The sequence below is a fragment of the Galleria mellonella genome, unplaced genomic scaffold (assembly GCF_026898425.1).
Source record: "Galleria mellonella isolate WM207_F2 unplaced genomic scaffold, CSIRO_AGI_GalMel_v1 utg121, whole genome shotgun sequence".
Classification (NCBI taxonomy): domain Eukaryota; kingdom Metazoa; phylum Arthropoda; class Insecta; order Lepidoptera; family Pyralidae; genus Galleria; species Galleria mellonella.
In genome coordinates, this window is record NW_026441983.1 from 1,145,203 (window position 1) to 1,160,619 (window position 15,417).

Here is a 15,417-nt window from a genome sequence, read left to right on the forward strand (position 1 = left end):
ACAATCATGAATATTTCAGACTGCAAACCACCGCGGAAGCCATTACCCTGAGTGACGTTCTATCGGATGATCGTGCGAGTCGCCCTGTGACATATTATTGTTTAATATTTCTTACATCTAACTACCATACCAGGAGGGCAACACAAATATACACCTTTTTTTTTACAACACAGGGGGCAAACGAGCATGCGGCTCACCTGACGGTAAGTGACTACCGCCGCCCATGATCACCCGCAACACCAACGGCATTGCAGGTGTGCTGTCGGCCTTTTAAAAAGGAATATGCTCTTTTCTTGAAGGTTATGTTGTACACCTACTGTAGAGATAACGCTCAGTTTTAAACTATTCGAAATACGACCTCACTGTGAACGAGACGTTATTTGCACAATTACGTTTGGCATTTTGACAAGGCATCTAGTTTGTATTATTGATCGATGGTGACATTAGTATTTATTCATTCGAGTAATACGACAGTTACATTTAACTTTTACACAGCCTACAGTTACAACAAATACTTGAATGACTATTATTTATTTATTTATTTATTTTTAGAAAAAAAATAAATAAAACATTATGGAACAATTATGTTTTGAGATACTGCTAGTTGCTAGAGAAATGTTTTCATTCATTTATTATTTATCAATTTTTGTTTTTTTTTTTTCACTGATCATTAAATAATTACAGTTATTAAATTGCTATTGCTATTTCAATTAGAACATATATTATGTACCCACCATTTGTAAATGTTATCTAATGAAATTTTGTTTAAACTTATATATATATATATATATATATATATATATATATATATGATCATCAGGTCCTAAATAAAAAGATTTATATTCCTTGCCTACTTTCCCAACTGAGACACACACATGACATCTAAAGCTTCCCAGAGACCACCAAAAATAAACTATTAACTTAATCTTACTCGAATTAATATCACAATATGACCACTCTATTGAACATCTCTGTGGCAGATTTAAATAAAAAATAAAAAAAAAATGGTGGGTACATAATTCGATACCAAGGTTGGTCACGCCCTATGCGTACATAACAAGGAGCAGTGTACAACAAAAGTTCAGGCGATCACGTCTAAATGACGGACACATACTTTAACATCCTTCTCGCTCTACATTCAAACTCATTCGCTCACATTCATTCATTCCGTTCGTTCTTCATTCATCGGTTTTAAAGCGTAAAAACAAATTTACATAGAGTTAAAAAGTAATAAAAGAATTGAAATTAAATAATTAACCAAATACTACGAATCGTCAGACTGCGCCATCATTTTGTTAAAAAAAATAAAGACAAAAAAAAAAAATCAGGTAATTAAAAAGCCTCATTCACACGAATCGTATAATAATTTGCGTGGTACAACCCGCCAAGTTAAATAGGTCCATTATGGCAACGATGTATTATTAGCGTACTATTACATTTACACCGGCGGATTATACAAAGCCCGTTACTTGAGCCCGCCAGGCAGCGCGGACACGACATAATACATTCACACTGTTTTCCTTGTCAAATCATGCGAATTTATTACTAAAACTTATTTTAAAACTTTAATACAAATTCACACCTTTTAAATAGATCTAGCAGCATGACACTTGCACGATATTGCGACATTAACAAATACATAGTTACGATTCTGTTCCAAATTAAAATATTTACAATTGAACTAGTGACAGAAACTGTCAAAATATAACTAAACGTTGTTGATGAAACTAGTTCTAAATTCTACAAAAAAAAAAAATAATAATTAACTTGTAAAATATCCGTTGGACATTGGGCGATATCGTATAAAGAACGTTACATCAGAAACATCGCGAGGAAGACAATTGGCGAATTGAAAAACATGCTAATACCTTGACAATTCCTTTACTGACATTGTCTGTAATGAAATAAAATCAAGTTTAAAAACTCTAATTCTCATTATGTCTAACAGGATTTCAGAAACATTTAAAACCGTTGCTTTTATGGAAGAAAAAAAGCCATAAAACTATTGGCTTAGCACAGTGGAAGTCTTTATGGCAGCTGTAACAGAGACTGCTAGTAAAGTCCTCTTTACGTGACCGGTTTGTATCTGTTTTTGAGAATTTCAAGTTTCCTCACCAATAAAACACTTCTACCCTTTTGTACGTCCTTTGTATTATTGTTTAATTCATGATTATTTACATTTGGTATTACTATTGCATCAGAATTGTCTTGTAAATTTTCATTTATACCAACTTTATCACTATCTGATTGTATTTCAGAATCTTTATTAGAATCATCAGATAAACATTTCGATGTGTTAATTTCCTTCGATGAAACTGTAATTTCATTTGTTTTGGATTTAGTATCACATATTTTGGTTTCACAGCTAACTGGCAGTTTCGAATTTGTAATTTTACCATTATCATTATCATTCGATGACTGTACATATTTCATTTGTGCATTAACTACATGTTTAAAATTATCTATATTAAATTTACTCAAGTTTTTAATACATTTATTTTGCCATTTTAATTGTGCATTATTATTAAAAGATACATCATCTATGGGAAATTCTCCACGAGTTTCTTCCTTATCAAAAGTGTTTCCAACTTTGTGCCATTTCCTTAGTTTTTCTAATAAAACACTATTATTTGCATTACTATTTTGAACCTGTTTTGTTGTATTTACAACATCAAATTCTTTAATATTGGAAACAATGCTAGATTGGGCATCGATTTTATTAATTTTAGCATTGTTCGTATTATTTTCTTCATTTTCAACATTTACATCACAAATACATTTATTAATTGCAACTACATGGTTCTTTCTATCTTGTTCCGTGTAGGATATATCTAGTAAACTAGGCGCTTTAATGGCATCGCTAGTTTCATTTTTATTTGAAGGATTTGCTATTTCATTACTCGATTTTGCATATTTAGAGCGATTCTCGACATTGTGATTATTATTTTCAATTTCATTATCATTATGATATGTACCTGTATCGGATATTGTGTTCTCTCTAGCTCTGTCGAGACCTTGCTGTAATTTTGACACGTTAGTATCAAAATTACAGTTTTCTACACTTGAACTTTTATTTTTAACTTGAGCGCTCTGCGGTTTTGCATCCGCTTTAGTAGATTTTTTATTTCTATAAGAACATATTGATTTAGATAGTGCAATAACATCATTATTGTTTCCTTCAATATTATCGCTTATTTCTTTGGTTGTATTTAAATTTTCTTTTTCAATTATTTCGTTATTATTTAATAATATATTACTACTTAAATTAATTTTATGCAGATCATTGCTCTGTGCAATATTTGCATCACTATGTACCACAGTAGTTTTACCACTCTGCTCATTATCATAACAAGATTTCGAATTGTTACTTATGCTAAAATCATGCACATTGAATTCATCATTATTTACAATTGCTAAATTATCAATAACATTTAAACATACCTCATCACCTTCCAAATCATTCTTATTACCGTTTGGATCATGTTCATCATCGTTTTCACCACTCCTTTCACATTCACCGCCATCCCGATCGCCCAAACCACTAACCTCATCCTGCACCGTGGTATAATCACTTAGAGCATGGCCCGCCTAGGCGAACAGTGCAGTTGGTTCTGCGTTTAGTATCTCGCATACGAACTGATCTTGCTCCAGTGGTTTCTTCACCCAACGGCCTAGTTTCGCTTTCTCGAATGCTTGGATTAGACGTTCTTTTGCGGCCTGTGGACACATAATGTTAATAGAGGCTTAGCCTTTATGGGTATTCTACCTAAACTGATATTATATGGAGTTATTTTAGTAATAAATATGACATTAAAACTATGTATATATGTGCTTTTGTATATATACTTTAAATATAGAAATTGGATTATAACGAAAATGTACACAGGTGAATTTAAAGCCTTGAAGGGATTTCTTACAGTCAACTTTGAGAACTAGAAAGGAGAAAGTATTTATAAGGTTTGAATAACATATATGGTGCAAAAATAATATATTAGTAACTATATACTTAATAACAGTGTATAGATAAATAAAATTAAAAAAAAAAAAAAAACTGCAACTTAAAATGGCAAACAAGCTGACGGCCCACCTGATGGAAAGTGGTAACCGTCGCATATAGACATAAGCAGTACCGTGGACATAACAGAGTATACTGTTTCGCCCATGATACCCCGCATGCGTTGCCATTTCTGCGGACTCAGGTGTTATTTCTCTGTACTCTGTAATTTCACTGCCATATCCCACCGTTCAAACCGAAACACAGCCATGCAAACACAACTGCTTCACGGTAGAAACACGAATGGGACAGAGGTGCCTAAGCAAACGACTTTTGTACAAAGTCTCCCTCTGGTAAAACATGAATCTGGAAAACATGGAGTAGCAATTGTCAATTGTATTGTAAAATCTTATTTGAACTTTGAAGGCAAGAACGGCGTGTGCCATTCTGGTGTCATTTGGGAGGGAGTTCCCAAATCTGGCAAGTTGCACTGTAAAGGGGTAGGAGTGGGAGTGGTTGATAGGTAATCCCAAATGTCTTATGTCTAAAACATATTTGTTATAACATAGTATTATATATATATTCTTTATTGCACTAAAACATACAGTAACAACAATAAGTTAATAACAATGTTAGCAAACGCGAACTTATCTCTAAAAGAGATCTCTTCCAGTCAACCTAACGCAGTGGCATAGGAAGTAGTGAGAGTACATACACACACATACATACACACATATATGTACATACATACACATACATACACACATATATATACATACATACACATACATACACACACATATATATATATATATATATATATATATATATATATATATATATATATATAGTATTGACCATTTAAGAGCTTATATTATACTAGCCTGATATGAAGGACACATCTGTTTAGCCTCATTGTACAGCAAGCTGTCCAACTGTTCAGGCAACGGTTCTGATACGCCGTCCTCCTGTTTCAATACACAAATACAGGTTACATCGTCATAGGAACATAGGGCTTCCCATAACTGAAGTTCTGCCTATAGTTGCCACACTTGGCAGGCGGGTTGGCAACCGCAGTTAGGCTTTGGAGATGTTTTGAGAGGGACGCTGCTGTCCATCTCTCGCCCTATCTTAGTCGCTTCTAACGACACCCACGGGAAAGGAAGGGGTGGCCTATTCTATGCCGGGACCACATGGCAACGACATATGTTACCATGTGGTCCCGGCTTAAGAATAGACGACAAAGGTTAATGTAATGACAAATATAATTGATAGTAAATAACGTTAAAATTGTATTAAAAAAAAAACAACTTTAACTATAGCAAAACTGAACAAATTAAACAAATTTTGATTTTAAATAAACTACTCAACCGATTTTGATAAAATTTCTACGTGATCAACCTGTTAATATATCCTTTCAGATAAAAAAAGAATTTTCCAAATCGGTTCCCAACTGACGGAGTTATGAGGTGACAGACATAGAAATAATACAATCGAATCGACAACCTCTTTTTGAAGTCGCTTGGCAACAGTGTAACCTTAGATTACATAGAGAGCGTCGAGCCTCAAAAACGGGTCAACTTTTCGTCAGCTAATTGTCAAATTGGCTGACTCGTTCCCTTACCAGTGTTCTATATACTTACGCACACAATGCACCTTGACGTATCTATATTTAATTGTTTAATAAATAAAATGAGTGTTTACGCATTAAAAAGACGCAGAAATTATAAAACAAAACAAATATACAAGTTATAAAGGAATCGCTCGTAACTATTTGTCACGTGAAATTGTATGAAAAAGTCGAGCCGTTTTTCTCAAAGCATTTGTATGGAGACACTGTATCTGTATAATCTAAGATATTTCGGACAAATTGAGAATTTCAAATTTTTGGAGGTAGTTAAAAAAAAAAGAATGCCTAACAAAAACAATAATAGGTTATAACCTGAGGCAGCAAAGGTAGCTTAGTAGCGACGTAGAGCCACCGCGCGAACATGCTTTGCTTGCATAGCAGGGACGGCTGCCCGCTCTCCAGCTTGCCCGTGGTCGCGTTCACCACCTCCGGGAACTGGGGATATCATGACATCCACATAATAATCCCACTATTGGGCATAGACCTCACGCCATGAGAAAAAATGGAATGGTAACCCCACCTGCGCTATCGGTATATGATGGCGGAGTACTAGGGAAGCATGACATGTAAGGAGAAACCCGCCTGCGTTATCGGTATACGCTGGCGAAGTACCAGGGAAACATGATAGGTGAGGAGGAAAGCAAGTGAGTCGACGTGATTGTGACGTATTCACCAGGAATTAACTTTACGAAGTGTCTGATACTAAATTCAAAAATTCAAATTTTAATTAACAAAATGGTTACTTGAAAATTTTTTTTACAATTTGAATGAATTCTTTGCTTTTTAACTTTTTTTTTTTTATATTGACATTATAAATAAATAAATTAATATTTCAAATAATCATAAACACAGGGTGTAATGATGGCTGGCTCATCCGTCATACTCGTGAACGGATGCTGCTTGTAGGGACTAGTATACTCACGTTTGTTTGTTTATTTTCCATTATAAATAGATTTTAATTCTTATTATAATCACCAGGGGGAGATTTTATACAAAAATCGTTTGCTCGGGCACCTCTGTCATATTCGTGTTTCTACCGTGAAGCAGTTGTGTTTGCATGGCTGTGTTTCGGTTTGAACGGTGCGATATGGTAGTGAATTTACAGGGTACAGAGGAATAACACCCGAGTCCTCAGGAATGGCAACGCCTGGGGGATATCATGGGCGAAACAGTATACTCTGTTATGTCCACGGTACTGCTCATGTCTATAGGCGACAGTTACCACGTTCCATAAGGTGGGCCGTCAGCTTGTTAGCCATTCTAAGTTGCAAAAAAAGATCCGTAAAGATAATTTTTTGTGTTTTTTTTTAATTTCATTCCACACAGGTTAGTCTAGCTAGACGGTCAGGAAGATTTCTTTTAATGGATGATAATGGAATGGTAACCCCACCAGCGCTATCGGTATACGCTAGCAGAGTACCAGGGAAACATGATAGGTGAGGTGATAGAAAACAGGTTAGTTGGCCCATAGCGACGAATTCAAAAAGAACTAATCAAGACGGTTTCCAGGAGGAACTGCATGGATACCCAATACTAACAATCCCTTTACCCCTGGGTGAGAGTGATTATGCAATAAAAAGTGTCAGCAACTCACGGGTGTGGTGACGCACCAGCAAACGCTGAAGGAAGGCGCCCTGGCCGGGGTCCTGGCTTCGGTGCTGGCGGCGCGCGCCAGTAGCGGCCTCTGCAGCTTGAACGGAGGTGGAAGTGACGTGATGTAAGACTCTATACGGCCGCAGAGCGCTCTGCAAAGAACAATATCGAAATTTTACGATATAGGCACTTTCTTCCACGCACAACCACTCTTTGGAATCAACTTCCAGCAGCAGTACTTCCGAACCGATACGACAACATAACCTTCAAGAAAAGAGCATATTCCTTTTTAAAAGGCTGGCAGCACACCTGCAATGCCGCTGGTGTTGTGAGTGATCATGGGCGGCGGTAGTCACTTACCATCAGGCGAGCCGCATGCTCGTTTGCCCCCTGTGTTGTCAAATTTTTGCGCGATACTTTGTACCTGTGAAATCCAGAGATGTTTTCTCCTATGAACACTCAGGTTATGGAATGAACTCCTTGGCGAGGATTTCCCAAGAGACTAGAGCATGGGGTTCTTCAAAAGGGGGGTAAAGAGGTTACTTTAGGGTCGACAATGCGCGCGTAATACCCTTGGTATTGTAGGCGTTCATAGGATACGGTAACCGCTTACTATCAGATGGGCCGTATGCTTGTTCGCCACCTCAGTGCTATAAAAATAAACCAGTTCTTGATGGCGTATAGACATGAAACATACACCAGTTTTTAGCTAAAAAAAACTCCTTTAATTTATTGCTATAGTCATTGAGTAATGCCGGAACAATTTGCTATCGGATATTTTTTTTTTATGAGCGATAATGGAATGGTAATTGGTAAACCGAGGGAGACTTTGTACAAAAGTCGATTGCTTGGGTACCTCTGTCGCATTCGTGTTTCTACCGTGAAGCAGTTGTGCTTGCATGGCTGTGTTTCGGTTTGAACGGTGGGATATGGCGTGAATTTACTGGGTACAGAGGAATAACATTTGAGTCCTCAGGAATGGCAACGCATGGGGGGTATCATGGGCGAAACAGTATACTCTGTCATGTCCACGGTACTGCTCATGTCTATAGGCGACGGTTACCACTTTCCATCAGGTGGACCGTCAGCTGATTTGCCATTCTAAGTTGTATAAACCTCACCCGTGCTATCGGTATACACCGGCGGAGCACCAGTGAAGGATGATAGGTGAGGATGAAGCAGGCCAGTTAGTCCATCGTGACGAATTCAACGAGAATTGTTCACGATGGTTTCCAGGGGGAACCACGCGGAGGTCAACCTAATAGGGCATATTGCTAGCAATGGGGCTGTCAAACTCCATTGCTAACAATCCTTCTCCCGCCTACTATCGGATATTTCCAATCATATCATACTCGCGTTAGTGACAGGGTAGTAAGGATTAGAAATTATCTAGCCAGTTATATCCGGATTGAACCGGTTGGATCGTTTAGCGTACAGGCTGAGAAATGTTATAAAGATGCTTCCAGACCGACGTCAATCTAAAAGATATGTCTACATGTCCCCAACCAAACTTTTCTTCAAAAAATCCCTTCGTGAACGTTACTTCAATTTATCGCAACAATGAAAAATCTGTACTATTATATATTTAGTTTTTTTAATTAACTTAATATGTACTATGTATAGTTATTTATTCGGCGTTTGGTCCCGGCATAGAATAGGCCACCGCTTCCTTTCCCGTGGGTGTCGTAAGAGGCGACTAAGGGACGGCGAGGGACGGGCAGCAGCGTCCCTCTTAAAACATCTCTAAAGACTAACTGCGGTTGCCAACCCGCCTGCCAAGCGTGGCAACTACTGTCAAAACTTCCCTTACGAGGAAGGCTTATGTCCAGCAGTGGACGGTTAACGGCTGAAGTAATAATAATAATAAAAGACGTTATTTATATATGTATTGTATGTGATTTACGCTTGTATATTTTTTATAGGTATATTATTCTATACATTTGTAAGTTTAGTTGTTATCTCTTAAAATATTTAATTTAAAAGTTTTTTTTTTTAATCAATGCAGCGCCATCTATTCTCTCTCTGTTTATCGTAACGGTTTTTTTTTGATGGGTGAAAATGGTATGGTAACCCCGCCTGCGCTAACGGAATACGCTGGCGGAGCACCAGTGAAGGGTGATAGATGAGAATGAAAACAGGCCAGTTAGCACATCATGATGAATTCATCAGGAATTAACCATAATAGTTTCCAGGGGGAACCGCGAGAAGGTCGACCTGGCTGGGTATATTGCTAGCAATGGGATTCTCAGTCTCCATTACTAACAATCCCTTTCCCCCCTATCGTAACGGTTGACTGGTAGAGAATGTCATGAGGTATTAAGTCCTCCCTATCACATATTTTAATGTGTTCAAAAGTATAAATAAATAGGTAATTTAAGATTTTTTTCCAGGAGAAAATATTGATACCAATTAAGAAATTATGATATCAAACGGATAGTTTACATACAAGTCGTCAGCTTGGGTACTTCTGTCCCACTCGTGTTTCTGTTTGGAACTAGTGAAGTAAGTAAATTACGCCATACTGTTGGCAGTATGTAGACAGCATAACATCATGCATAATTCGCCATTAAAAACTGGTGGTTGTGAAATAGCGCCATTCCCTAACTGGTTTCACGAGCGCGTAACTAATTGGCTCATATTTACATTGTACCAATCTCTTTTCATTTAAGAGTTCCCTCTTGTCGGTGCAACTAATTCATGCACCTTCTTCCAGCCAGCTCTATCCCAGGCCATATCCTTGATCTCCCTATAGGACATGACACCTAGTGTTTCCTTTATCTATCCCATGTAGTTATTCCTCGGTCTTGCTCTTCCTCTTTTGCCCTCTATTTTTCCTGTCACTCAAAATTAACACAAATTAAACCAAAATACTCAGTACTTCTAAAAAGCCAATTGAACTGCAAACCCAAAGTCAAATAAAAATAAACAACATACCTATCCAAAATGTTAGGAACTTTAAGTACTTGGGAAGTATAATCACAGAAGACGCTAGGTGCACATTGGTTATTAAAACTAGAATAACAGTCGCAAAACAAGCCTATGACAAGAAAAAACATATATTTACATCAAAAATATGCAAAAATAATCCTTAAGAAATTTATAAAAACTTATATTTGGAGTATAGCATTATATGGGTGTGAAACATGGACAATGACGCAGAAGGAAAGAAAGATGCTTGAGGCATTCGAAATGTGGACATGGAGGAGAATGGAAAGTGTGCTGTCCTCCTGGTATGGTAGGTAGGTGTAGGAAATAATAAACAATAATATATCACAATGCGACTCACACGACCACCCGCCCGGACGTCACCCAGAGGAGTGGCAGGAGCGGGGGGACTTGCAGTCTCAACTTTAATGAGTACATCACAGAAAGGATAAGCTGGACAGAAAAACTAACGAGTGAGAAAGTCCTGAAAAGAGTGAAAGAGAAGAAACATTAATTAAAATAATAGAGAATAAAAGAGGCAAAATGCTGGGCCACCTTATACTTTGTATCAATATACGAGTATGTTTTTATTTATTTTTACACTTTATTACACCATTTATAAAATAATAAATACATTTAATTGTAATGAGAAGTGACACAAAATGCGGCCTTATCGCTAAGTAATTCTAAGTAATTCGTTAATTCTCGTGTCGCGGTGTTTGTTACCAAACTCCTCCGAAACGGCTTTACCGATTATTATGAAATTTTATTTTTTTGTAATTTTTTTTTATTTTTATCTTATGATTTAGCATTGAAAAATACATACAAATTAAAATTTACACGCTTTTACGATCAACTCCTGTTTTTTAATCGCTATTTTTATATACCGCAATAGGGTTGCAAGATGGCAATCGAATATAATAATTGTAGTAGGATAAATTTTCATGTATAGTTCTAGAAATAATGTATATGGTTAAACGTTTGCCGAGTCAGCTAGTATATATATATATATATAGAATTAGTACTTCAATAAATTAATATTTAAAAAAAAATTCTAATAATTTTTAACCGCAATCCAAAATTTTCTCAATTCGTCTAAAATCCCTTTTAAAAAAATTGTCCCACAAAAAAAAGCCTTCAATTCTGGCATTACTTCATACAACACGTACTAGGCACTCAGAAAATGTCAGAGATTTTGTCTAATTAACTGAGACATATTCAATGACCGAGATAATAAATAATTAATATATGTCGCATAAAAAAAATTAAAAAAAAAACTTCTAGTTGCGGTAAATCCTTGTTATATATCCTTATTTTAATAAAAAAACTAAATTATTCAACCGTTTTTGATAAAACCGTTTTTGTACCGATTCACGCAAGTAAAGCTTCTGGATACAACTAGAATTTTTTTGTTAATAGATTTTTTTTTATGGGTGAAAATGGTATGGTAACCCCGCCTGCGCTAACGGGCTACGCTGGCGGAGCACCAGTGAAGGGTGATAGATGAGAATGAAAACAGGCCAGTTAGCACATCATGCTGAATTCATCAGGAATTAACCATGATAGTTTCCAGGGGGAACCGCGAGGAGGTCGACCTGGTTAGGTATATTGCTAGCAATGGGATTCTCAGTCTCCATTACTAACAATCCCTTTCCCCCCTGTTAATTAGATTGACGATACAACCCCGTCTGCGCTATCGGTGTACACTGGCAGGGTACCAGGTAAACATGATAGGTGAGGATGACTAGGTAGATCAGTTATTTTTTAATGGGTGAAAATCGAATGGTAACCCCGCCCGCGCTACCGGCATACACCGATGAGGCACCAGTGGAAGATGATAGGTGAGAATGAATGCAGATCAGTTGGCCCACCATGATTAATTCGACAAGAATTAAACATGATGATTTCCAGGGGGAGTCGCGTGGAGGTCGACCTGAGGGGGTATATTGTTAGCAATGGGGCTATTAGACCGCATTACTAACAATCCCTTTCCCCCCAGGCAGGTCAGTTAGATCATCGTGATGAATACACCTGGAATTTACCAGAGGGGACCTGACCTATTGCTAGCAATAGGACTGGTAGTCCACTATACTAACAATCCCTTCTCCCCCAAGCTAGCCGGTTACAAATTCAAATATTTACAATGTACCTAATCAGTGAAATATCTCCAAGTTCATTAATGTGTGTGTGTGTATGTAAATAATAAAAAAAAAACACTCAAAATTTGGGGAGCAAAATATCACTTCATAATTTAGCAAATTGTGAATTGGATGGATGCGACATACAGACGATGTAACTTTTCCATACAATCTTATCCAAATGAAATGTAAATCTTCATACAACTAGTACCAGGCACTCATAAAGCGTCAGGACAAATCGGTACACATTGCAAACCCGTCCGCCCCACCTTTCACGAGCGTGCCAAGGAAACGGCTAACGCCGAAGGCGGGAAATTCACCCTGTAAGGAAAACGCGACATTCAATTCATACCGCATCTACGTCGCGCTGCACGTAACTTGAAGTTCAGTTGATTTTCGTGCTTTTTTTTTAAGTGATTTTATTATATATTTAGTTAAATTAAAATGCAGCAGGCTATACCGTTGGCATGTTTCCTGTCGCTTATACGTAAGTATTTAACATTCTATTTATTATACCATTCGAGGTACCTAATGATATCTTCTTAGAATTATGTTCGCCTAGTACTTTGAAGCACGGTTTTGTAGGGAGTTAAAAAAAAATTCGTTGGTCGATTCCCATGCTGCCCCCCTGGACACCATAATGGTCAATTCCTTTGTCACGATATTCGAGGTGCCTAATGATTATCTTCTTAGAATTATGTTCGCCTAGTACTTTTAAGCACGATTTTATAGGAATTTAGCGTTCAAATTAAAAAAAAATCGTTGGTCGATTTCCTATGTGCCCCCCCCCCCCTACTGAACACCATAATAGTCAATTCCTTTATTACGATTGTCCAACTGACCTGTCTTCATCCTCACCTACCATCCTTTACTGATACCAAGTCAGCATGCAAGCGGGGTTATTGTTACATTTTCCCATAAGACTCGTCTTATGCACGACCTCCAAACACCTGCATAAATACCATGGACAGAATGCAGAAAACATTTTGAATTATTTTCAAATAAAATTAAATTAAAAATAAGTTACTTAATTTTAAAATAAATTCTCAACAAATTTAAAGCATAATATGAAACAGTCCTCAAATTTTTTTTTATACCACGATGGTGGCATTCAAGTATATAGCCCGTCTGACGTCAAACGGTCACTGCAACGTTAGGGGTATCTCGTGCTTGATACCGACCCTGAAGAAACTCTAATTTACCCTTTTTAAAGAATTCCATACCGTAATCTTTAGGAAAAACAAAGTAATCCAGATGTTACATAGATACATAAATACTCTCTTTATTGTTCCCTCCATAAGATTACAATAGTAAACTTATTATAGATACAAACAATTACAAGGTAATATTGCACTGAGAGAACAATGGGCGGCCTTATCGCTGAGAGCGATCTCTTGCACGCCACCTTTGGATGGAGAGGAGTAATTATAAACAGGGCGGGTAGCTAGTTTAAAATATAACAAAATAATGTATGGAAGGAATTGTTCCTTTTTTTTAATGGATGATAATGGAATGGTAACCCCGCATGCGCTATCGGTGCCCGCCCGTGGGCACCAGTGAAGGATGATAGGTGAGGATGAAGCAGGTCAGTTAGCCCATCGTGACGAATTCAACGAGAATTGTGCACGATAGTTTCCAGGGGGAACCACGTGGAGGTTGGCCTGATAAGGTATATAGGTAGCAATGGGGACTAACCTCCCCATTACTAACAATCCGTCCCCCCCTCCACTCATGGTAGGTACTGCATTTCCATTGTTATGAATTGAGAGCGTTAGAATTGAGGTAATTTCCCAAGCATTGAAGCAACTCTTTCACGTCTCAAAAACCAAGTATTCAGTACACTGTAGTTTCATAATGGCTTTATGTAATCGAGTTACAGTAAATTTATGATTGAATACTAATTAATTATTTACCACGTCCGTACTTTACCCGACTGCGAAGGAGAACATAATTTGCCCTAGTAAACCAACGCGGTTAATTCTAGTGGATTTTTTATGATAGGCAAGCTGACCCGTTTTCCTCCTCACCTATCATGTGTCCCTGGTACATCGCTAGCGTATACCGATAACGCAGGCGGGGTTACCACTCTATATTTACTTATTAAAAAAAAAAACATGAGTGTCACAGTGTACTCCGAGATGTCAATCATAATCGAATCAGCCTTTAACTGCTGGACATAAGCCTCCCCCTTGGGGGGTTTTGCCAGTAGTTGCAACGCTTGGCAGGCTGATTGGTAACCGCAGTTAGGCTTTTAGACATGTTTTGATAGGGACGCTGCTGCCCGTCCCTCGCCATCCCTTTGTCGCCTCTTACGACACCCACTGGAAAGGAACGGGGCTCATTCCATGATCATCTTACGACTAGGACAACTTTATAGTCGAGGGATTGGCAGCGGTTGCCAACTCGCCTGCCAAACGTGGCAACTGCTGATGAAACCTCCCAACAGTGGAAGGTCTATGTTCAGAAGTGGACAGCCTAATAGGAGACAAGTGTATGTATGTATGTATCTGGTTTCTGTAGTAATTAGTTGTATAATATCCTTCCAACTAGGGGTCGCATAATTTCCTGCAAGTGAACCGGTTGTATTACATTTAGTTGCACAATTACTGGGTCGCAGCAGTTTATTTAAAAATAGGTTTAAAGTATGAATATGAATTATATACCAGTGCGTATATATATATATATATATATATATATATATATATATATATATATATTTATAAAGGTCTGTTTTCGCTGTAAAATGTACCAATAGGCGGTCGCCTATTGGTACATTTTACAGATTGTTTGTGATGGAGACAGAATCCCATTGCTAGCAATATTATACAGGTTCTTCCTGGAAACTATCATGGTTAATTCCTGATGAATTCATCATGATGTGCTAACTGGCCTGTTTTCATTCTCATCGATCACCCTTCACTGGTGCTCCGCCGGCGTATCCCGTTAGCGCAGGCGGGGTTACCGTACCATTTTCACCCATCAAAAAAAAAACTAGTAATGGGGACTAGAGTCACCATTACCACATATTTTGTAACATTACATCAGACACTGTTAATATTACATAGCATCAATATAATTTATGTAAAACGTGCATATATGTACAGTGCATCGTACAAGTTGCATCACAATCGCGTGCG

At 37.5% G+C, this 15,417-nt stretch overlaps 1 protein-coding gene across 4 annotated transcripts in view; it reads right to left on the bottom strand.

Moving 5' to 3' along the window:
- Positions 1 to 3,581: 3,581 nt before the first annotated feature.
- The window catches only part of LOC113518631 (double-stranded RNA-specific editase Adar), a 56,498-nt gene continuing 44,662 nt past the window's right edge, over positions 3,582 to 15,417 (bottom strand). For all 4 annotated transcript variants that reach the window (XM_052899214.1, XM_052899221.1, XM_052899225.1 and 1 more), the window contains 4 exons: positions 7,219 to 7,369; positions 5,937 to 6,059; positions 4,879 to 4,962; positions 3,582 to 3,717 (listed from right to left, as the gene is read on the bottom strand). In XM_052899214.1, coding sequence (XP_052755174.1) covers positions 3,589 to 3,717; positions 4,879 to 4,962; positions 5,937 to 6,059; positions 7,219 to 7,369 — 487 coding nt within the window. In that variant the 3' untranslated portion in view covers positions 3,582 to 3,588. The remainder of the gene's footprint in view (positions 3,718 to 4,878; positions 4,963 to 5,936; positions 6,060 to 7,218; positions 7,370 to 15,417) is intronic.